The 24,911-nt window shown below is 36.5% G+C and overlaps 1 protein-coding gene across 1 annotated transcript in view; it reads left to right on the top strand.

Moving 5' to 3' along the window:
* LOC135072001 (mitogen-activated protein kinase 1) overlaps positions 1–16,528 on the top strand; it is a 44,103-nt gene extending 27,575 nt beyond the window's left edge. The window contains exons 6-8 of the mRNA XM_063965920.1: positions 1,297–1,464; positions 6,424–6,612; positions 12,654–16,528. Coding sequence (XP_063821990.1) covers positions 1,297–1,464; positions 6,424–6,612; positions 12,654–12,773 — 477 coding nt within the window. The 3' untranslated portion in view covers positions 12,774–16,528. The remainder of the gene's footprint in view (positions 1–1,296; positions 1,465–6,423; positions 6,613–12,653) is intronic.
* Positions 16,529–24,911: the final 8,383 nt, after the last annotated feature.

The raw sequence follows: 24,911 nt of genomic DNA, 5'->3' as shown, positions 1-24,911 counted from the left end.
AGTGTTATAAAATTATTTTAGAAGATTTTTCGATTCATAATGAGATTTTACCTAAATTAATGTGTTATCTGTACATACCTACTTACCCGTTGTTCCAAGTATCGTGGAGAAACCTCATTTGCCATTTATACAGTTGAATCCTGACGTTGATGTGCACAAAAAGAATTCACAGATGACTTGTACAATGGATAAAGTATGGCTTCACGTCATGTTCCCCTCTCCCAATGAGGTTGCCCGAGATATCATTTTACGATCCCCGGGGATCGCCAAACATTAACGATGCGGGACAACAAAAATGACAAGTGTAATTTGTAAACCTCAACGTTTTATGAACCCCAAAGCGGGAAAGTGACTTTCACTTTGCGTCTTAATTTTAACGGTACAGACTAATCCAATTCAAGAACAAACTGAAATGTAAGATTAAATAATAAACACGAAGGAATACTTAAATCGCAATTTCATTTCGCTACGGTATTTCTTTGATTATTATTCAAGGTTTCTCAACTTATAAACCAAAGCTCAAGTTCTCTAAAGATTCGTTAGAGTTTTGAACATGTTAGAAGTTTTTCGTCTGAATGTTTAATTAAACAATGTAGAGTTTATACGTATTTGTATACTAATGAAGTTTGTTGACGTTTTCAATGTGTATTAATGCTCATTTTTCCTTTTAATTTGGCGGAGTAATGAATTGCGTTATAGTTGTCTCCATTAGCCCTGTAAAAGGCATTGTCTGGTCCGAATGGAGAAACTTTTCAGCTTTTACGGCATTGACAAATAGTGAGTAATAAACCGTCTCGGCTGAGTCTAGTAAACAACGTTAGTCCCAAAGTCGCCCATTTACTCTCAGTGCTTAATGATGTTTTGGGTACCGTAAGGTTTGTCTTCGTTTTTTTAAAGAGAATGGATTTAAAGCAATTTTTTAGCTATTAAATCAGTGAATTTCCCTCGGGCTTGAAAAGAAACGTTAAATTTAAATTCTTTGTTGTTGGCCCTCTCCGGGGCACTTATACAACCCAGCCGAGTTAACTGCGCACCTGGCAGCCTTGACGTCACATCGACGCTCTGGTATGGACGGGGCGAACGCGGGGAGGTGTGCTAGTGAGTGCGAATGAGATTCGTATCGTCGGTGCGCAGTTAGCTTGATCTGATTTTACATTTCCCAATACAGCTTGCCCTACCATTTAGGACATCACACTACATACCTGGTGCTAAGAAGTGGCGGAAGAAATATAAATTTAACTTCAAAACTGTACATTTTCGGCCAATATTTGATTGTCTTTTTCCTTGTCCACCCAGGGCTACACCAAGTCGATAGACATCTGGTCCGTGGGCTGTATCCTGGCGGAGATGCTGTCGAACAGACCCATCTTCCCGGGCAAGCACTACCTGGACCAGCTGAACCACATCCTCGGAGTTCTGGGCTCGCCCAGCCGTGAGGACCTGGACTGCATCATCAACGAGAAGGTAAGGCCTTTAAGAAATAAGTACGAAAGTCTTGGGGAGTTTTTTGGTTATTTACAAAGTATATTAATACCTTATTTATGCACAATATTTTTGAAAGTCAGAGTATTAGTACTGCATTTAAACCGATTTAAACTTTCGAATCTCTCACATGTGTGTACCTACTGATTTTTTTATTACTGACTTTTTTGGGTTGATAAAATTAAGTTACTTATGTGTTTTTAATATTTCGTCTGGGACATCCTGTATACTGTCTATTCTATCATAATATAATATTTCACCATCATGAATAAATGGCAGTCGTAGTCTGCGTCTCGGTCGTAAACTCTAGACTCCAGGGTATTATCTAGGGCATACGTAATCTTAATATGAATCCATGTAGCGGTTTTCCATGTAAATCCATTTTACCATCAACTCTGAGAAGTTCCCAAAGCTATATTTGTGTTACGCTAACTTCATACCACGTTAGTGGAAACTGATTTCCACTGTTGCTAACCACCTATGCTGGTTCGGCCTCAGGTTAGACGTTACAAACTTTAACGTAAACAAGCAAGGCCTCCGGATAGAAAATATTTACTTTACCAAACACGGTTACATGAAAAAACCTTTTATCCGAACATCGGAGGGCTTAACGGATAAGTAAAAAGAGATTATTTCACTACCCACTTCACGGTAGAGAATGGAACGTGTGACGTGAAATAACGTTCGATATGTTCTTGAATAAAAAGTACGTCCATCACAATGAAGGACAGCATTTTTAACATCAGGTTCACCTTTACAAAATATTTTTCATTCTTCCTTTTTTGGTCAGTGACAACACATATTGTTGTAAGTTCAAGTTAAAATATTTTTCCAAGTATTCCAAATAGGATTTAAATAAAATGGTACTAGGATTACGGTAAACGACACTATCACAGTAAATTGATTTATTTTATTTACCAAGCAATAAAGAAAATGTGTTGATTACATTTCGCACTAGCACTACGCTCCATGCAATAATATTTGCATAGTGCTAACGAAGAATCTCCACTATTCACGATGTAAGTGCAAAAAGTTCAGTATTAAATATTTATCCTTGCGGAAACTGAATATTTTATCACTCTTGACACGTGTAAAGAGGTCGTTTTTATATTCCAAAAGGAACTGAGTTAAAGCCATTAAATCGCTAAAGACCTTTTATTTTTTGTAGAATTTAGGTATTCGTTTTACCAGTTCAGTTACGAACGAAGTTTCTGTTATCTGATTGCTTTTTATCTTTTTCCTTTTAGTAAGTCAATGATTAATGTTCTCGTGATTAATATATAATTTCTAAAAGAATACTTAATAGCAGACACACCATCACGCAGGCTTACTTATAATAATCGGTTTAACAAGGAAGAAGGTCCCGCGTTACTTCAAAATGGTTTGTATTCTCAGTAGTAGGTATTTCTTATTACGAATAAATAGTAAGTCAGTTCTGTAGCTTTCTATCCAAAATAAATTATGAATGAGAATGTAACGTAAATGTTTGTGTCACGTTTTCACATTTTACCGGTGATTCAATTTGGTACAGTTTTGTTGAATTTTGGTACAGAGAGTTATAGGTGAAATGAAACGTAGGAGAATTAAAGTAAATTATGATGATGAATTACGTAGATGTTTCTATGAGAAACCAATAGTTATGGTCTCTATGGTTTTGGCTTAGACTTTTTATAATAGACCGAAAACATAGACGAAGCAACGAGCAAACGCTAAATTGACGTCCACTGTTGGACAAAAGCCTGCCAAAGATTTCCTCAACAAGACCGGTTCTTGCACTCCCCGCATCCAGGTGTTTCCCGCGAACTTCCTTAGATCGTCGATCCACCGAGTGGGAGGCCTGCCTACACTACGTTTTCCGGTCCGTGGTCGGCACTCAACAACTTTTCTGCTCCAACGGCCATCAGTTCTACGTTAATCCCGGAAAGATGCGTCTTTGTGGCCCGCCCTCTACCACTTATTTACAAACAAATATCCTTATGACGTTTATATCGTTCGTTTAAGATAGCATGACGTAATTTATCATGTCATCGCTAGACATGTAACATGGCGCGCGATAGTAAGCCTTATTTTTTGTAAGATAATCCCTCCTGAAGGTCCATTTTCCTTCGAGAAGAATCCGGCTTTAGGCATGATCGCGTCACTCCATTTCCGGGCTGAAGTGGAATTGAAACACATTTTTATTTATAATGTGATATTTCAGGAACAAAAGATTTATTTGTGGACTTGTGGCAGACAATAATAAAATATTCAATAATAAATTTATTATTGTTTAAACTGGCTTTTCCCGCAAGTTAGTACACGTACACGTTATCCAGTCAAGCCTGCAGGATTAGACGTCAATATTATCAGTACATAGTTCAACAACTTAAATAAAACTACTAGGTAGCCATCGATTTTATTAGTCCGACAAACAAAAACATTAAAAACATTTTTGGTCCTAAAATACCATCACACTATTGCAGGCCACCGTGCCACATATTAATATGAAAACTAAAAATCTATACTCTCCTCCGTAGTTTGTTTATGAAACCTCTTTGTATTATTACAAACGATGCTACACGTAACACTTCCCCGAGTATCAGCTGCGAAAACAATATCCTAAGAGGATTTAATTAATGATTGCAAATAAAACAAGTAAAATTCAACGCTTTCGCCTCGCATGCGAATTATTTATGGGGCCGGGATGTATTTTAAATATTTCACCCGCATTAAAGTTGAAGCAACGAATTAAATATCCAATGAAAGTGGTTACAATAATCCTCCACTTTGTAACCTCGCCGTACGTCGGCAAACATTTTCTCCCGTGACTTATCGGAATTTGAACAATACTGTGTGTTCTGCAGCTAGAAATAAGTTGTATTACTCCTTTGTATGTTTAGGACGTGCCCAATAAGTAGACTCTTATAAAAGAGTTCAGTATTCTTTTTTCTACACGAATTCCCATTAGACTTCAAAGAGGATCGATTAACTTCGCGGGAACTAATGGTTTACTTAACTTGTTACTTTGGTAACATATTTTCTTTGAAATAATTTAATTCGTCAGCCTTTAATGGGATAGCGAGAATCGAGATACTTTAAACAACTTTCTATTTGAAAATTAAATTGAAACAAGTCTTTAAGTCGAACTGAATGAATATGTTACTTGATATCAAAGTGAGTCTTTGAATACTGAATTCAATAGAAATACTCTTACAATTCTTTAAAATACTGAAGTATTCGTTTGAAAGTGAACTCATTTCTTTTAAACCGTAGACGAATCTCTTATTTGTTTTTTATCCCAAATGTTTTTTCAATTCTGCAAAGCCCAAACGAAATTTTAACATTTACTACAAAGACGAAAAAATGCGAATGATGAATTACCTAGGGAGCTATTACGTCATCAGTCATGTGTGCTGTCGTCATTCGTGCCCGTTTCCGTTTATTGGCGCTTAACAGCTATGGCAAATTCGTTCAAATTTCCACAAACGCGTGGCCCGCGCCTTGTTTTATTCATGAGCTCTGATAGGAGTCGCGCGGTGAAGTGACGCTACAGCGCATGGAATACAGCCGACTAGGCTCACATTGTACCACTAGGTTACTATAAATATTTATTAATTGGATTATTTATTATAGACTCGGAAGATTCTGGAAGCAGTTAAAACAGGCACACACTAGATTTAATTGTTCCCAGATTCGTTACAGTGTTAGCTTCCATCATCAGAATTTTTCCGGAAAATCATGTCTGTTTAGATGTACGAAAAAGTTTTTCGGAATATATCGGCTCATTGAGCTAAGTCAGGAAGTTTTAGAGACCCCTTACGTCTGATACCTAGGTTGTGACTTCGCATGAATAACATAAATAATCAACCAACTTTCTCTATTATTCTTAATAAATGTTAATGTGACCAGTAACTTACAATACTTTAACCACAAATCAGCATTGTGTAGGTTATTTATTAGTACTAAATGTCCTCAGGCAAAAGGAACAAACCCTCACTGTCTCACGCAGCGAAGCGTGGTGTTCGCCATACATTTATTATAAGTACATGTTCGATATCTCCGCACACCCCACCGCAAATTTCCGCTCAGAGCGGCAAGCTCATAGCTGAGCGAATACGACTGTTCTGTTGTTCGCCCTATGCTGTGGCGCTGCTAAGTTAGTTCGCCTTTCATAGCGGGATTGATGCTGTAATATCCAACCTCTGGTGCACGATGGACTCGTATTGCTATTCATGAGATTCTGAAGACGCAGTCACGTCGGCTAAATTTAGATACGTTCACAAATCGATCAATCAATTTCTCTAACGATATTTCATGACTGGATAATGACTACTTTAGGACTTTTGCAATAATGATAGCCTACTATAAACGACGTTGCCGATGCTACGGTCTGATAATATTGTATTTAAAATTAGAAAGTTATCCAAAAGTTTTAATCAAGGTAGATCGACCATTAATTAAAATAAAAATGTTTTTCTATACTCTTATGTTTAACCCTTTTAGTTAAATGAACACTTTCAGCTTACGAGCGCCACAAAGTTTACTCAAACTCTCGCATGCTAAACTAATATTAATGAACAAAAGAGCTATTACGGTGGAAGATTGTACATAACAGAGATCTGTTAATTAATTGATTACTTTTTAAACAAGTGAAGGGTAATAGCGTTAAAAATATACGTTTAGTAAAATGTGCCTAGAGTGCGCGGGGCGTAATTTTTGTATTAGATCCGGAGCAACCTGCGCTGTGCTGTCTCAAAGCTCGGTAAAATACTCAAAAGTAATGACTAAAGGACTAATAAATATGAACATCAGGCCTCTTCAACCTATCTGCACATGGGTAGAGGTAGTAAATCCTCTTTTTGCCGAGCATTGTACTCAAGCAATGGATAGTAAATAAATAACCTGATGATATTAAATAATGATGATAAAATGAGGGTATTAAATACTAGTGTTGTTATCCAGGCCCGCGGCTACCTGGAGTCGCTGCCGTTCAAGCCGCGCGTGCCTTGGGCGGAGCTGTTCCCCGGGGCAGACGCGCGGGCGCTGGACCTGCTGCATCGCATGCTGACCTTCAACCCGCACAAGCGCATCACCGTAGAGGAGGCGCTCGCGCATCCCTATCTCGAGCAGTACTACGACCCCAACGACGAGGTGAGTTAATGAAGAATAATATAACGATTTATAGCCACGATAGCCAAACGGTGAAGGGGTCGGACTGGCCGACTCGTCATCCGGGGAACTCGTGATACAAGCATAATATTTAGCTTAGTACGAGGGGCTAATGAGACTATTAGTAATAATGTTTATTAAAAAAAAAGGATCTGTGCTTTTTCTGTCACTTTCAGCCCCTGATGTAAGTACTCACTTCAAACCTCGTAAATCCTGCAGACCATCCCAGCATTAACGTTTCATTTGTGTGTATGTTTCAAAATAATATTTCAGGATAACACCATTACAATATTCTATTGTTTGTGTCATCCATACTTACCCGCACAAAAACCCTTTTTAAAATGTTGTCTGCATTTTACCTCTATTAGACCTTGATGTAAAAAGAATTCTTTTATTTTAAACAAGAGCTGCTGTGCCTCTAACGAAACCAATGTAACATTAGTGACACTGACAGATTCAATTTCGTACGCTTTGTTACGTCTTTTTTGTACCCGTCTGTGTTATGGAGACTGACTGATCCACCTTTTGTATTCTATAAAATATAAACCTAGCCCATTTAATACTAACCTTTATTTTAACAATGATGTTTAAAATGTCTTTTTTTGAATCAGTAGAGGTAGATAATACAATCTAGGAATTAAGCTTTTTTTTTTCATTTGTGTAAACTAAGTGACGGAGGGAGTGTCGTTGGAATGGAACTAAGTAAGCCGTATTATCTGGGATTTGGATCTTCAGACACAGTGCATAAGCGAAATTCAATAGCCAGAATTCCTTACATACGAGTACATTCTCGGAATTCGGTTAAGATTCTGTGTACAGATATTTTGTTATGAAACTGAAATTGTATCTACTGAATTTCGTTGAATATTCTATCAACACAAATGGAATGGAAAATATATCAATACATTGTTTTTGTATCATACATTTGATGCGAGCGGCGCAGGACCGGCCTTTGTGGAAATCCTTGGGGGAGGCCTTTGTCCAGCAGTGGACGTCTTTCGACTGAAACGAACGAACATTGTTTTATTGAATGTAATGATCCAATGTTCTGCGTTTTATTTACGCAGAACTGATATTTTGTTTTATGCTATAGCTATTAATTAACTAAATCTCGTGCACACTATCAGCCGGTTTTAATCAACTCGATTAGTAATCAACAGAAAACAACGAGCTTAATCAATTCTACCAAACAACCAAAAGCTGTGTAAAGGATGGCCTATCTCCGCCGATTGGGTAGGAGATTATGGCGCCCACAGCGTTCGGCCCGATTGATTGTGAAGCCACGACACAAGTGGAATCTGAGGACCGTCATTGTTCTGGTATTTTATCAATACTCGCATTATTTCAATGAGAAAGTCTTCACTTGAATCAAGAGTCAAATACCGTCTTCATATTTATTATAATATTATAACCCTGTATGTTATTTAATGTACTTTTGTAATGAAATAAAATATTTTGTATTTGTATTATATTTGAAAGGATTTTCGATTTGTCACTTACCCTTACGTTGTACCTCTACTCGTAGGTTTTGATGAGGTTACCGACCTTGCTTCATTAAGTATTGGTGTCAAATCACCTCTTTGTCAATGTCGATCAAAATTTAAGCCAGTTCACATGTTTTAGGGTCTATTTGTCGCTGTCGGTCATGCTGGCGTCTTGCATGGCCATCCATCCCATTTGGCCCCATTCGAAACTTCTAATAAGTGTCCCTCTGGTGATTTGCTTTCCGCCTCGTACCAGACAGAGGCACTCTATACCGCGTCCTGAAATAATTCCTTGATGATTTTATGCACATTTGTCACGTAACATGCATATGCATGCCACTTTTCCATTTTCCTCGCCGATACAATAGCGAGAATCAAATTAGCGTGATTAGCAGCAACTGCTTATTATGCCTGTCATTAAGTGTGATTATATGTTTTCACTTATACAGTGTGTCCGGGCATGTAGTGATCAAACTTTAAGGGCGTAATCTATGGACAATTTTATCGGTGAAAATACTTTAAATTTGGGGCTTGACCCATTTCTCGCATATTTACAAGGATTTAAGTTTTTAATTTTAAGTTTTCACCTCTTCCTTCAAAAACAAGTGATAGCGTGGGTAACTTAACATTAATAAGCAAATATTTTATATCATGCGATAGCCAATAAAATTATCTACTAGTAGAAGTAGAAAACAGACACAAGTTTCATACATTTTAAGGGACATGCGAAAATGCACTGCCTGAAAGAATCACACAACCTATTCCGATTACTATGGAAACCGCTGGGAAGGGGTATCTTTGTTCAACAATTACGTCGAAACTAATAGACGTAGACTAATAAATTTACATTCGTTTTGTAGAATGGCTCAAATACTAATAATACAATGCAAATAAAACATACCTTAACGACCTGGTTTTTCTTGTGTTGGGAAATAACTGAAAAAGATGTGAAAAAAATCATGTTTATTTCTAATTAAATCCATTCTTACACCCTTAAAATGTATGAAACTTGTATCTGTTTTCTACTTCTACTAATAGATAATTTTATTGGCTATCGCATGATATAAAATTTTTGCTTATTAATGTTAAACTACCCACGCTATCACTTGTTTTTGAAGGAAGAGGTGAAAACTTAAAATTAAAAACTTAAATCCTTGTAAATATGCGAGAAATGGGTCAAGCCCCAAATTTAAAGTATTTTCACCGATAAAATTGTCCATAGATTACGCCCTTAAAGTTTGATCACTACATGCCCGGACACACTGTATACTGGTAATTAATAAGACTAGTGTAAGTACCTACTTTTTTATAAATGATATCGCTGTTAAAAAAATCAATTTCAATCGTTAAACTATTAGAATATCTTTACCGCGCAATTCTAAAATGTTACAACCTTTAATAAAAATATGCAAATGGTTGCTAAACAATTAAACATGCATTACTCAACATTGTTATGAGCCGTATTATCATATCAAATTTATATTTGGATGTATTACATTGCTAATGAATAATAAGTGGTATTGTTTAGTAGTCTGGTGTGAATCTAGCTCCTTACGGTAAGCGTGGACGACTATGTCATCGATGGATCGGATCTTGATGAAACGACAATTTTCCTCCTAAGCACAAACATTAAGACAAATGGACGTTGTTTATTATGCGTAATCCATTCAACATGCTTTCAACTCGGGTCTAAGCGATTCTGGTCACTAATAAGATTTTTGGGCAACTTGTTAATCTCATTTTAGGCATTTAATTAAAATCCTGGATTGCGTACTTTGCACTTCGCCGGCTTAACAGGGAAAAATGGGTCGCCTTAAACATCAAGGCGTGACTTTCCTGTTTGATATATTAACATTAACTTGTTACAAAAACCGTGTACCTATGTTAACACGATCAAATGAATCTGTACTTCTTAGATACATTGTACGATGCTTTATTATGAGACAAGTTTTTTTGTTCCTCTGTTGGTGCAATTGATTGAACACAACAGATGTTCGAGAATATGCACAATTAAAGACGCGTTGCTTCGAGCTGGTGCTCGTCGCAGCGTCTTTCCATTCTATACATAGCCAGAACGCAAGGGTGTGAAACTAATCGAGTATAGTTTGGATGTGACTTTTTTTACTAAGCTCCTCCAAACTATACACGACCAGTACGCATACGCTGCGTACTGCTCGCGTATACTTTGTAGTGACTTAGGTCAATTATCTTACTCCAAAATATACATCGTCAGTACGCATACGGACTAATCATGTATGTATTGTAATAAGTTCGCGATTACAATGTATACGCGAGTACTTAGTTGCATGCTCGTCATTTTGACTTATTTACCTCTCTTTCTATTACATATTAATTCATAACTGCGTGTCTACTTTAAACATTGAATCAATTTCGACACGTGCCATTGTTTTGATAAAGAGCTTTTTGGTGTTTCATATTCTGCCATAGAAAAGATATTTGTTTTGGGGCTGAATAACTCTGAAATTAAGAATTATGTATGTGAAAATGATTTTTGTTCTTGAGATAAAAGCTTATAAATAAAAATGAATATCCCTGGACATTTTACACTGCGCTTCTAGTCCCAAACTAAGCAAAGCTTGTACTATGGGTACTAGATAACGGATATAAACATACTTAAATACTTTATTTGTAAATACATACTTATTATACATAGAAGACACCCAGTCCAATACAAACAAATATCAAAATATGTTCATGCACACAAATTAATGTTTGTACTGTGCGGGAATCGAACCCGCTACCTCCGGAACAGTTATCCGTTTCGAACCACTACACCGAACGGTCGACAATTTTAGTTAATAATGCACGTTTAACTTTCTTCATTCACTCTCACTAATAAATAATTGTTATTTAATTTGAAATCTACCTAATCAATTTAATTTCAGAAACCACTTACATTAGTGTTATAAATCTAGATTTATTATAATAATATGTAGATTCAGTAAAATAATAATATTTTATGTAAAAATTAATGAATTTAAAAATGGCATCACCGTACGTGATCTACATAGGTAGTTCTTATTTCTAATCTCGAGGACAAAGCACGAGCATAATATCTAATAAATGTAATAATTTTAATTATAATTCCATATTTTATTAAATCAAATAAACTAAACACACTCTAGTCAACTGTAAGTGGTGTAGTATAGTTTGGAGCGAAGACGGAATCCATCCACGACACAAACTATACACGATCAGTACGCAAAATTCGTGTATAGTTTGTAGTGACCGACTTACAAAGAGACACTCCAAAATATACACGAGCAGTTTCCTATGGGTGCGTTCTGGCCATGTATAGAACGGAAAGACGCCTCGTCGCATAAATTAACTTGTCACAACCAATTATAATGTTTTGTTTGAATATTCACGCTACATGCATGATGTTATTGCTGGCACTTCGGAAAACGCTTCTGTAACTACTTTAGTGTTACATGTAGGATATAAAATGAAATTGCATTTCATATGGATTTTGCACTTGCGAGTAAGTCGAAAAGCTATAAGAATATCGATATTGACCAAACGGTTCATATCGGTTTGAACTCGGATGAGTAAAAGAAAATTCAATTTATAGTCTCCACCAAAATATATTACGTAGCTCACTAAAAATAAATGCTTAACCGTTTTAAATTACGTATGAGTAAACGTTAATATATTAACCGGGACTCGACTGGGGAATCAAATAATGAGGCACGCGGGCTGGGCATAGAAACGGCGCCCTCCAACAATTGGCCCTAATACGTTTAGTAAACAATTCCCACGCCGAACCGGAATATTAGACTTCGCACCCATTTTTGTGCCTAGTACTACACTCGCGAGCAAAAATATGGAATCACCCTATTTATTCCGAGCGATCATAAGAACTAAATGACTAATAGAAGATCAATAAAAATGGCACCATTTTAAAGGTGATATTATAAACTTTAAATTGATACCATAGAAACATACAATACATAGTCATTCAGTTCTTAAGACCGCTCGGAACACAAAGGGGTGATTCCATACTTTTGCTCGTAAGTATAGTAGGTACTTTCTGAATTCGCTAGTTCAAACTAAATTCTACCTTTGAAATAATAGAAGCAAACGATCCATCTTCACGTTCAATCTACTACAACAAGGCTCATTTCAGTTTAATATTATCTCGTCCTAGAATTTCCACTACGTTCACGTTCATATTTTATTATCATTTTCGCAAAGTAACACGTTTAATCAAATCAACCGAGCGATGAATAAAAACTTCCAAAATAAATCTTGAGCTTTTATACAATTTAAAAGGACAATTTCGCAATAAAATATGTTTCCTATTCACATTCGTTCGCTCATTCAACATAAATGAAACGTATTTTCACCGAATTGCTTTGTATTCATGAATATAATTTCGAATTTACATTGATTTCATGGTCGTTAACTGCCAATGTTTATGTAGGACCGTCTGAAAGAAAAGAGAGTAATGTTAATGTGGGGGAACAATTGAGTTTTGGTGAAAGAATTATGTCGTTCATGCGGTGCGTTTGTTCACAGCCAGTGGCGGAGGAGCCCTTCAGGTTCGCGATGGAGCTGGACGACCTGCCCAAGGAGACGCTCAAGAAGTACATCTTCGAGGAGACGCTACTGTACAAGCAAACAAACGAAGGCGCGTAAGCGGCGACACAGCGCAAGGACCAAGGTCAGGCGTAGTCTGCATGCAAACTCCACGTTTTGTTTTCTTCTGTTCAATGGTTGACAGACGGTAACAACGTTCCTGAGATATTGCATTGATGACATCACTTTTTGGGTTTTATCTTGCTTATCAAATACGCCGTGAGTAATTCAACAGTATTCCGCTAAGCATACGATTCAAATAACAAGCTATCTGAAGGAAATATAAAGAGGAAAACCGTAGTGTTTGCATGCAGATAAGCCGGGCCGCACGGAGTGGACTGTCATGGCGGCGTCACGTCGCATGTGGTCGGTTAACCAAAGCGTATAGTTAACCATGATGTTGTATTTTCTCTAAGTATTCGACGTTTTGGACTTGTCAGTTTAATAAGATATTTTTGCTATAACGCTGCTGTTGGTTTTTAACGGAATCAATTAAGATGCCATTCGTTGATATCGAACCGTGAAGTTGTGAACGTAGTCTACTTTTTCGTTAGCGCTGGAACACGGCCCGGCCGCCAAGCAAGGCAGGCGGTTATTACCGGGATCGATACAGATTTCTTTAGCGTGACGCTGACGGCATAATGACGATGCAATGTTACTCTCAAAAGGCTGCTAAACTAGAGCACTCAGCCGTAGCATAACAAATGCCCGTTTTATGTACGAAGTTCGGAAAAGATAACATTTAGATTAACTTTGTAACTTAGCAATTTTGATTAGCGTTTCGTTGTCGGAGAGGTATCATAAAACATATGACTGGGTCAAAATGTAGTGTAAACAGTATATTATAAAACTTAGACAACTCGTAGGATCATAGATAGGACTTTTCTGAAATTTATAAACGTTAAACATACCTAGTCGTATAATTTCTAAATGAGGTGAATGATGAAGTGTTTGTCGAAAGTTGGGGATGCTGTTGCATGGGTGTTTTACAGTATTACGAGGATCGATTTCACATTCGTTACTGATACGATTCAGATCTCGTTTAGCAATTAATCGGAGTGAGGTCTCGCATCGATTGGCAACGTCAGAAACGAAATAAGACAACATTCGATGTTTTGCGAATTTCAATACAACTATATTACTATGTGGACTAATTGCTGTAGAGTAAAACATGTTGATATTTTATAAATGTATGTTCAAGTAAAGGAAACCGTAAACATCTAATATTGTTCCACATTATATTGTTGTTGAAATGATTCACAGCTTACAATCGGAAATTAGGGAAGTAGAAAAATATGGACCTATATTTGGAATATTTTGACATTTTAGATTACTATATTTTTTTAGTGTATGAGATAGTAAGGTAGTTCCTAGCGTCGTGTGGGTATCTCGCGGGGCACACGGCATAGGTTTAGCTGAACCGTAAGGTTTGTAACTGTCTATTTTGCTTAAATATCGGAAATGAAAAACAATGAGGGCTATCGTTTTTATACTTAACAGTTGGCACCCCTGGCGATTGACAGGACGTTACTCTACAGTGGCGCCATCTTGATGAGTGCAAATGCGATAGTCCTCCTACCACTTTAGCACTCACCAGATGGTGCCACTGTCTTCGCTACTAGCAAGTGACAAGACCTTACTCTACAGTGGCGCAAACTGGTGAGCGCTAAAACGATAGCCCACATTCTATAAACATAATTATACGGTTGTAGGATATTATGATAGTTTTGGATCATTTCAATGACATCGAATTTTGGCACGCCTGATGTCCTGGGACCTAGTACCCTCGTATCGTGTCAACAGTAAAATACAAAGTTGAAGGCAGGCATGAAAATTAAAGTTAGCGGAGGACGGGTGTTGATGTAAATATTTTTACATTTCGAATTAATGTATTTTGAAGTGTCACAGAATAATAACTTCGAGCACATACATACACTTTATTCATTAATTCTGATGTGATTTTAATAAGGTTTAATATTGTATTTCTCGTCGATGCGGCGGCCCTCGTTGAAAAACTTGCGTGCTTCAATTGTTTCTATGATAATGATTAATAATTCTCGTCTTCCTTGTATTTGATGTTGCGCACAACGTTTATAGCGTAGTTAATTCTTCATATCAGATATTTTAAAGAGACGTTGTTAGGGTATTATGAAATTTAGTTGGTGATTGTGCGGTTAAATGGGACAAGTTTTTCAACGGATGGTCCACAGGTGATGATGATGAGGGTTCCATCTGTTGCGGTGCGTCCAGGAGACCATGCCGAGTGGTGGGTCACGATCAATTTTGCGGACGACGGTCTATCTACACTAAGACTCGTTAAATAGTTGTTTGTTAAAATATTTAAGAAGCATGTTAGCTATACTTTAACTGAAAACAAGTTGCGCTAAAACAGGATTCATGAGATTCGATCATAGAGAATGATAATATTTTGAATGTAAATTTTAAGAATAAAGTAAATAAACTTTCAGAAATCTGTTGTCGTTGTAACGTTAGGTACCTACTCGTCTTCGTAAAACTTAAGTGAGTTCAAAATGTGTTCTAACTTTTAAAAATTGCTGATTTGCACATGGCTCGTAATAGGTATGGTGACACCAATTGCAATTAATTTAAGCACATTTTAATGAAATGCAATGCTAACGATAACTAGCGCTTAATTCAACATCAAAATATATGCCTCAATGTTTAACTTGTTGAGCCGCTATACCCGCGTTAATTGATGGTGTCAACATGCCTGTTCGTTACTCATTCATTGGTAAATACATTAGATTATATTGTATTGTATAATTCACAAAATACCATTTTGCTGTTATCGGATCATGTGGAATCAGCATATAATTCAATAAATTTACTGATAGTAATGAACCAAAGCGTTCAAGTATTATCTTGATTCCGCCAATCAGACAATGAAATTTGCCTATTTCTATGTACAGTTGTCAGTGTTATTACTTCGTCATGATATATCATCGCTTAGAGAAAGGGTGTAATTTAAATTTCGATAATATTTTAGAAATAAATCGCTGGTTGAGCATTTGAAGTCGTGAGAAGAGTTTCGTTTATATTTTTACAATTCGAATAAAGTGCAATAGTTTTTCGCAGTCGACGGCGAACGTGCGTGGCGGTGGGGCGGTGGCAATAAAAAAGATCATTTCGCAGATTTCATAGTCGGAATAAATTTCCTGGCAAATTGCTCGCAATAATCCCGCAAACACGCGTCCTATTTTTATTATTTCCTCCGTGCTAAGCTAAGCTCGGGGAAGGGATTTAAAAAGTACATGGAGGACGCATATGCAATATTCTTAATGGTTAATATTTTCTAATTTGCTTTGCATAGAAATGCACTGTTATTTTAATTTTTAATTTATTAAGACCACGGTCCCACCGGGCTCTACTTTATGACTAAGAATAATAAATTAGTGCTCTCCAATTCTGCCGGCTATCTTATTAATAATAGGTATCCCGAACGATAGTTTACAGTATTAGGCTTTGTTTTATATTTGCGGGAAAGTACTTGCGCTCATATTTTATTTTATTGGTTTAACTGTAAGATCTTTCATTTTCATTTTTTTTCGCCTTGTATACGGCTGATTTGGAGACTGCTCTTATAATATATCTCTTCCATTGTGTCTATGTAATGTTTACAGCGAAAATAATTTTAATAACAACCTCAAAAACATCAATTTACCATCACGTATTTATTGTTAAAATATGAGTGTTGCCATATTTTCTTAAGTCATCATGTACAAATTGGATATTATAAGATCATTTGTTATCTGTCAACAGTTGAATATTATGAAAATAAAATCAAATCAAAAGATCTCCTTTGTTTCATTTAATCTCTTCAAAACAATCCATACTTACTCGTATAATGTTAGAAATTATTTTTGAACATCGGTAGACAATAGTCATTCGTAGGCGACGACTAGCAACTGAAAAGGAGCTTATAAATAACGTTTTGTTGGCGACTTATTGCCTGTAAAATCCTCTTTCTCATCCCTTAAAGCTGACTCTGAACTGAAACACTTAAAAGGAAATATTTTCAACATAGTAAAATGGCTTTAGAAAAATCATATTTCAGCGTTGAAACTTTTTGCTGAACATTGAATAATTGCTTAGTTTCTCTTCTAACCTATACAAATCGTCATAATATATGAAATAATAACTTACGTACCTATCACGCTCCTGTAGCACAAACCTCCATTATCACTGGGATTAGTAGTTAATTAGTTGGTTAACACATGCATCACTAGTTATACTGAAATGGTTAAGCCCTGCCCAAATCCTACACGCGCTGAAACCGCCATTTACCGATTGCCCTACAACATCACAGCGGATTAAAGATTTAATTTTAACCAATCCGATTTGATGCGTCTTTGTTTTGTATTAATTCTTTCGTTGGCGTGGTACAGTCGACAGCACATCAGACTATAATTTTTTGTTGCAAAATTAAACCTATTACAACTGTGTATGATGCCAGTGTGCAATTAAAAAAGATCAGGGAAGACAAGGTTTGAAAAAGTACAATCATTATGCAGGAAATTAAAATGAAGATAACATGACATATTATTATGTTAAGAGAAAATAAAGAGAAATGGACCAGAATAATAACGGAATGGTACCCTAGAGAAAGCAGAAGAAGTAGCGGAAGATAACCAAAGCGATGGGAAGACAATTTGAAGCAAGTAGCTGGGCCAGAATGGTTACGTACAGCAAAAGACAGAAACAAATGGAAATCCTTAGAGGAGGCCTTTGTCGAAAGACAAGCTGTTAAGAGGAGAGATAAGCCAAATGCCGAGAATATTATGTTAGTTTAATGCCCGTTTTCACTATCAATCCCTAATTTTTAAGTGACCCCTATGAAATCAAAATTAGAGATTAATGGTGAAAATTGGCGTAAGTTAATTTTTCTTATTTAATTTTTTATTTTATTGTATTTTTAAGATGCCAGTTTTTTAGCTTGATGTGCCTGTCTGTACATTGTGCATTATTGGAGCTGCGAGCGATATTGAATTGGAGATGGAAACGGTGTACGTATTTGAGAGAAGCACGTATTTGCTACTGATTGTTTCAATAATTGAAATCGACGTTCAAGCTTTCCAGGCTAAAACATTTTACAGTGCTATGGTTGAGGCACTTAATTTTTAATCCTATGAATGGTTTTTGTACCTTCATTTACATATAGCCGTTTTGATTTGAAACCTTTGATATGTTTCAAAAGGTTTAAAATCACGAACATTTTTGTTAAAATGAATTTAAATTGTAAAAAAAGAAAATGAAGGCCTAGGCCAAAATGAAAAGCTGTTATCAATGACAATACTGCGGTCTGTATGACTCTTGGGTATGACTATTATCTCCCATATAGTGATAGGCGAGGACCGTAATAAAACTGCAGTCGTAACGTGGTCGGTGCTCCCCGAAGGTAACATCACGTGTGGGCCATAAAAGTTGAGTCCAGGTAAGTACGTGGAATTCTATAAATAGCTGGGTCACAGATGTTTACAGTAAGTACAGTTGCATTTGTTTTCTAGCTAAGAACTCGAGTACCTACTAAGAACAGATCCTAACGTTTTATGTAGCTGGTTTAGTTTAAAAATAAATAAAAAAATGAAAACAGGTTTATAGTGGTCTTTGGTTGAATTTGTGTAATAGCTAACCCTTGTGAATAGCTTTAAGCATCGAAAAGATACACATTTATTTAGAACTTTTAACAATAACAAGAGTCCATTCAAGGCACGGGTTAAACGTTCAAAAGTTTTTGGGATAAACAATTTAAGTGGAAATATCCCAATGGAAAACTATTGAAGTCTGAAAGAACCTACATTTTACCCGACTGCGCCAGGAGGGTTTTTTAAAGTAACAAAATAAATATTAGTCATTCGAAGATGTTCAATTACGTAAGTGGTCAGTGTATCATGTAGCCAATCTAATTGAAACAATGATCAATGGTTCCTGAGGCTGGCAACACAGTCCAACCCAATAAGATTCGAACTCTGGAACACTGGCAACACGAGGCTCGTTATCGCACTAGATAATTACTCTCAGAGCCGTTCCAAACAACGAACCAATTACCTTCACTCAATTTAGCCCGAGGTACAAATAACAAAGGCCATATTCCGCAAAATTCCGATAAACATTGCTCTTCCTGTCTCACTCGTCCTGTGATTGCGGCATGAATGAGAAAGAAAGACAATAAAAACAATTATTAGCAGTGACACCAAGGACAAGCTTTCCGGAAAATGGAGTTGAAACCGTTATGCCCGCGAGCTGCCCGGTGACCATCACAAAAATCGGTGAGCGGAATAAGAACAATTTTGTTGAATTTTGTGAATGTAGGTTAAAGGACGAAATATAGGATCGGTATACTTTTACCTTTTTTGTACAAATTAATATTTTGTTGCCTTTGACGTAGTACTAGTACGAACATCACATTTCCAAAGGATGAGCGATACAGGCACTATAACAAATTGAATTTGTTATGTATAGTGGCAGGGTCGCGATCGAACATTTGTAATTGGTTGTATTCAGAATTTCAGATGAATAGTCTGTCGCGTATCACATTTTCGAAATAAAGCCTTGTAAATGTATCATTCAATCAGGATTATACCTCTGCGTGTGCGATAAAAGCCGGTCCACTGTTTCGTTTCAGCCAAATGACGTCCACTGCTGGACAAAGGCCTCCCCTTAGATTTTCCATAATGAACGGTCCTGCGCTGCCCGCATCCAGGCCCTTCCCGCGACCTTTACCAGATCGTCGGTCTACCTAGTAGGAGGCCTGCCCACGCTACGTCTTCCAGCCCGTGGTCGCCACTCGAGAACTTTCCTGCCCCAACGGCCATCGTCTCTACGAGCTATGTGCCCCGCCCACTGTGCCCTGCCTTAAATGCCTGCGTTGGTAGCCTAATGAAGTAATTAAGGTCCATCATCCACCGTAGGTAAGGTGTAAACGGAATAATTTTCTCGATCAGCTATCCATACATATTTTATAGGGAAAAGTTCGTTATTAACCCTCGGCTCATGAACTCGGCTGTAAAAATTAACGGCTTGTTAAAACTTTTTTATGTTGTGATTTGTTGGCGGGCCAATTAATTAACAGAAGGTCTATGGTGTGAGGGTGACTCCCGATCCGGTCTTTGAATTCAACTCCAGGTAAGAGAGAGATACAGTTTAAGACGTTCTCACTTTGACTAAAACACGGTATAATCAACCTGTTTGCAGAAAATAATTATGATTTACGAAATCAAAGGTTAGGTACTTACTGCTGATGTCGGTCTTGTTTAGCCATGTCAAACGTCTAGTGAGGTTATAGCCAGGGTAACCTCAACAAACACGAGAAAAAGAAGTCCTAGATTCGTCGTAAGTTTAAAATTTGATAAAAAAATAAGATTAGTTTCTCTACAAAATTCCAGCTTCTGTAACTTCACATATCCCAACGGTATTTCATTACAAATTCTTAAGATAAAAAAATTGCGACTGTCGTCAATAAGGCAAATATTCTATTCGATGTTATTTAACCAATAAATAGTTTATTGTTATCAGAGCCCAACACACCCCGAGAGGATTGTCGTTTGTGGCGAATTCTCTAATGCTATTATGAAGTCGAATGTTGAAGAAACTTAATGGTTTATCCAGCTGATAGGTAGCACTAAGTAATAAATACAGTAGTGTTATGATAAATGTAATCGAATTGTTTTAATACCGAAGAAACAGCTTCTTAACCGATTGAGTCCCAGACGGCATTAATTAATGTCATAACAATTGATTATTTATCTATTGTGTCTAGATTCGCGGAGCTTGAAGGATTAATCTAAGTTAATTACGGAAGCCGCGGGTAAAAGGTAGTTTCAAATAATATTCCTTATTTATACCCAACAGTATAATAATGATTAAAACATAGCAATCCATTAATAACAAAATGTAGATTAGTTCGCAGAATTTATATTAATGTTGATCATTCTCATTAACTTTAGCCGGAAACCCATCTAGGTAGGTATAAAGGCCCTTTCCCACTGCAGTCCAGTTTTCCCGCAAAAGTGGACTGTCGTGTGAACACACAAGGATCCCGTTTTGTAGTGTGTATTTACGTTATTTTATATTCACACGAACATCTCTTTTGCAGTGTTCCGCAAAAAAACGATCCGTTTTAATTCGGAATTCGAACACACTCTTGTGTCTTACTTGTGTGTCGTGTGTGGATCATCCCGCAAAACTGTATTGCCATGGAAAAGGGCCCTTAAGGTTCGACCAAATCAACGCGTGCAGCCCGCGTGCGCGAAGGCGATGGCGATCATACGTAAACGCATTGATCGCCATCGCGCAGGCGGACTGCACGCGTTGGTTTGGTCGAGCCTTTACGTATAATAACGTAAATAAACTAAGCTACAGTTAATTTATTATTTGTAAGTAATTGCGATTCATTTACAGACGAAGGACAAAGCTTAATCAATCTACTAAAACAGCCTGCGGCTCCTTATCCTTATCGTTCAAAGTAACGTTAATCGTCTAGTTAATCTCTGTTCTTTTCATTACTTGATTGTTTATTATAATCTTTGTATTACAAAGTTATATAAAAAGACATAAGATAAAACCAAAATATATTCTCTTGGTCCGTGAAGGTTTCTTAATTACAAATACATAATTTAATTTAAAAACAAACAACAAAGGTGCGATTGTGGTCAAATACCTGCCTTTGTAATGATTAAAAAAAACAATAATCTCTACTTTATTTTTTAACCCATTTTAATAAATATAATAATAATAATAATAATAAATTTCATTTATTCAGATTACAAAGATCCAATTATGTTAGTAATAAATATAAACTCACTAGCTTTCCGCCCGCGGCTTCGCCCGCGTGGAATTTTGTCTGTCACAGAAAAACTTTATCGCGCGCGTCCCTGTTTCAAAAACCGGGATAAAAACTATCCTATGTTCTTTCCCGGGACTCAAACTATCTCTATGCCAAATTTCATCAAAATCGGTTGCGAGGTTTAAGCGGGAAAGCGTAACAGACAGACAGACAGACAGAGTTACTTTCGCATTTATAATATTATTAGTTGGGATTTTTGTTCCTAATTTTTTTCATGGAACTGTTATCAACGATTGACAGATATTACTTTAAAGTAATCATTCGGTGTAAGTTATAGCTACAGAAACATAAGCTATAGGCTATAGAGGTTATAAGCTATAGTTTGAGGTTTTCTGTGCAATAACTTTTTTTTTTTTCAAATACCTACCTAATTCAAATACCTAACGGGGTTTTAAAAGAGAAATGCGGCATAGCATGCAATAAACTCCGGGCAATACTCGTAGAACAAATCCGAGCTATCAAAAAGTGTTTGCGAAAGTATTCAAAACAAAACCGCAGCGGCCGCGCATATTTTCCAAACAAAATCGAGAACCTATTAGCGATTGCGGCGGTAAACTGGATTTAATGGAACAACTTTCTGTATTTTTTTCTACTAAAAAATAATCTGTTGCCCCGTGAAAAGTTTCGAGGTAAATTAGATTGACGAACATTTTGCTTTTTTGAGAACTAAGTTTTCTCTTTCACTGTTATTGTCTCTTAAAATAAAATTATGAACGAAAAAGCCTTGGAGCTATAATAAAATGGTATAATATTTCTATAGTAAGATGAGATTAAATTCGAATATGCCTCGGACGTTGTGCAAAGAAAAAACCTTGAGGCCATATTAAAATACTATTAGGTATATCTTTTCTATAGTTGAGATGAAATGAAATTCGAATATGCCCCGGATTGAGGGACTGGCAACATTTTTCATAACTGCCAAGGTTATTACTGTTATACCGGTAACGGTATAATAAAATCGCGACCTATCCGGAACCCTCTATTGATGCTACGCCGTTCTAATAACGGTGTAATCCGTAGCTGCTACGGTACGCTACGAAGCTACGTACATACTCGTAGCTACGTTAAAATTTTCGTAGCTTTGTAATCATATTTCGTACAGGTTTTGGAATTTAAGCTTTAATTACACAAGCTTTGCTGATAATATAAAAGCCTGCGGTATTTTTGAAGCGTTATAGCGTTTATAACACATATGAATTTGCACCAAACTTCTAGCAATTTGTAGACGATTTTTCTGATCTTATTGTGTCCAACATACGTGTAAGGACCGTCTTTTATGGCTCCTTTTAATGCGTACCTTTGTACGAACTATTTCGAATTGTTAGATCTATTATAGAATATGTTCACAAAAAATATTGGATTTATATTTTACATAAAAGCATTGTGACTTGGAAAAGTAGAAGAAAACTTCTTCTGTCTTTTAAGATGAGTATTATAATATTTAAACTTCCAGAATTTCCCTCAAACAGAAAAAGTAGGAACTCGGTTAATATTCAGAAACGAAGTTCTTTAATTCCAGTTTTTATGTAAACATTTCATTTCTTTAGAAAGGTCATATGCTTTCAGAAAGCAGTCGTGAAATACTGTCGTCTCAAACCCCCAGGTAAATAGACGCATGTACTACCGACGACATTATATCAAGCTAAACAGAGTGGCGTCTTATCTCTTTGTAATACGAGCTGTTTTACAACTACATGTGCCTACAACTAGATACACGTCCATATGGTTCCAAGCTCAGCGCTTTTTTTTCATCTGGATGTGAAGTAAACGTCAATACGAGCCATTGTTTCGTGGCAAATGTATGACAACGGATTCGGAAAGTTGTGTCCGCTATTGATTGCAACGTTCAGCTCTGCAATGCAATGAATGCCCGAGCTTTGACGGTCAGCAGGGATATCGTTTTACACTGGATCAAATAATAGTTCATATCGGAACATGCCCATATTAGTCTGCTATTAGAAATGAGAAATTTAGCTGAAGTTCAGCTTTAGTTTATTCTCTATTTCTCTGTATTAAGCTTATTATTCCAATTTCCAATGAATAACTATTATTAGTTTGTATCGATACGACTTCTTAGAAATTGTTAGAGAGCACTTTCATTAGAGATTATACCTCTCAAATAAGACTTGGATACAGTAACTCTTACTTTAATATAAGTATTGAGTCAAGTACCCGAGTTATGTTGCTTCAAAAAGTAAAAATGAGGAAATTTAAATACGTAAACTGTCTGATACAGCGTGCCGGTTAAGATTAAACTTCCACCTGTAGGGCTTTCAATTGGAATGTACGTATTTTCCTAAATTTGCCGCGAGGGACAAGAGCCGCATTATTTTGGTAACATTTTGGTGCTAAAGCATATATTTCTGAGGGCACTTTTTGGTAATAACATCGAAGTTGGTGTGGTGTTCCTCAGCACTAGCCCTGCGGCTTGCTATTATTCTAAAATACGGGATGGTCTTATATTAAGCTGGGAGCTGAGATCGAAATACAGACTGCCTTGTGCATTTTATTGTCTGTCAATAAAACTCCGATTAGTTTTTACGCCACAGATTAAAGAGTATTCGTTTTGTCATTACTACTTATTCTGTATACCACTCGTCTTTTTGATGAACATTTAAGCGAACATTCCTACACCACGTGACCCCCGAGAGGCGACAATTTTACTGGACTACTACTTACGTAATTAAGTATAAGGTAAGTGCCCCCTACTTCGGTATATTAAGGCACTTACGACTTTAACATTTTATTTAAAAATAACCAAGCATGATATCAGTATGAAAGCTTTTGTATGCTAAACTTTGGTCTTTTGACAGTAACTTAATACATAAATTATAGTTATATAGTTTGAACTTTTTTTAATATTAATTTTTCTGTGGACCTCTTGTTTGGATCCTGTTTCGTGATAAAATTTTGCTCTGATTCTAAGTTCGTGAACTCATGTCCCCTATTTCGGGATAAGGTTTTATGGATCGAGTTAGGATATTTTAATAATGATTAAGGGTTTAATAAATTTAAAAACGAAAATATACATTTAGAATAAATTAATTGTGTGAAACTGACGATATTACTTACCTGAAATATTTATGAGAAGTAATGTGAGTCTAGCTAGGTACGTACCTACGTATAAAATTTTGATTTGTTAATTGTAACAATATGTGAAAATATTTATATAACCATCCCCCCCCCCCCCCCTTCGTACCCATGAAATTTTGATTTCTTATTTCTGACGATAAGTATGTGAAAATATTTATACAAGCCATCAGAAATGTGGAGGGGGGGGGGGGGGGCTGGCCTCCCTTCCCCCTAATCCCATCTCTGGAGCTGCTTGAAGTGAG

The sequence above is a fragment of the Ostrinia nubilalis genome, chromosome 5, assembly GCF_963855985.1.
Source record: "Ostrinia nubilalis chromosome 5, ilOstNubi1.1, whole genome shotgun sequence".
In the NCBI taxonomy this organism is placed as follows: Eukaryota; Metazoa; Arthropoda; class Insecta; order Lepidoptera; family Crambidae; genus Ostrinia; species Ostrinia nubilalis.
This window is presented reverse-complemented; position numbering and strand designations above follow the sequence as displayed.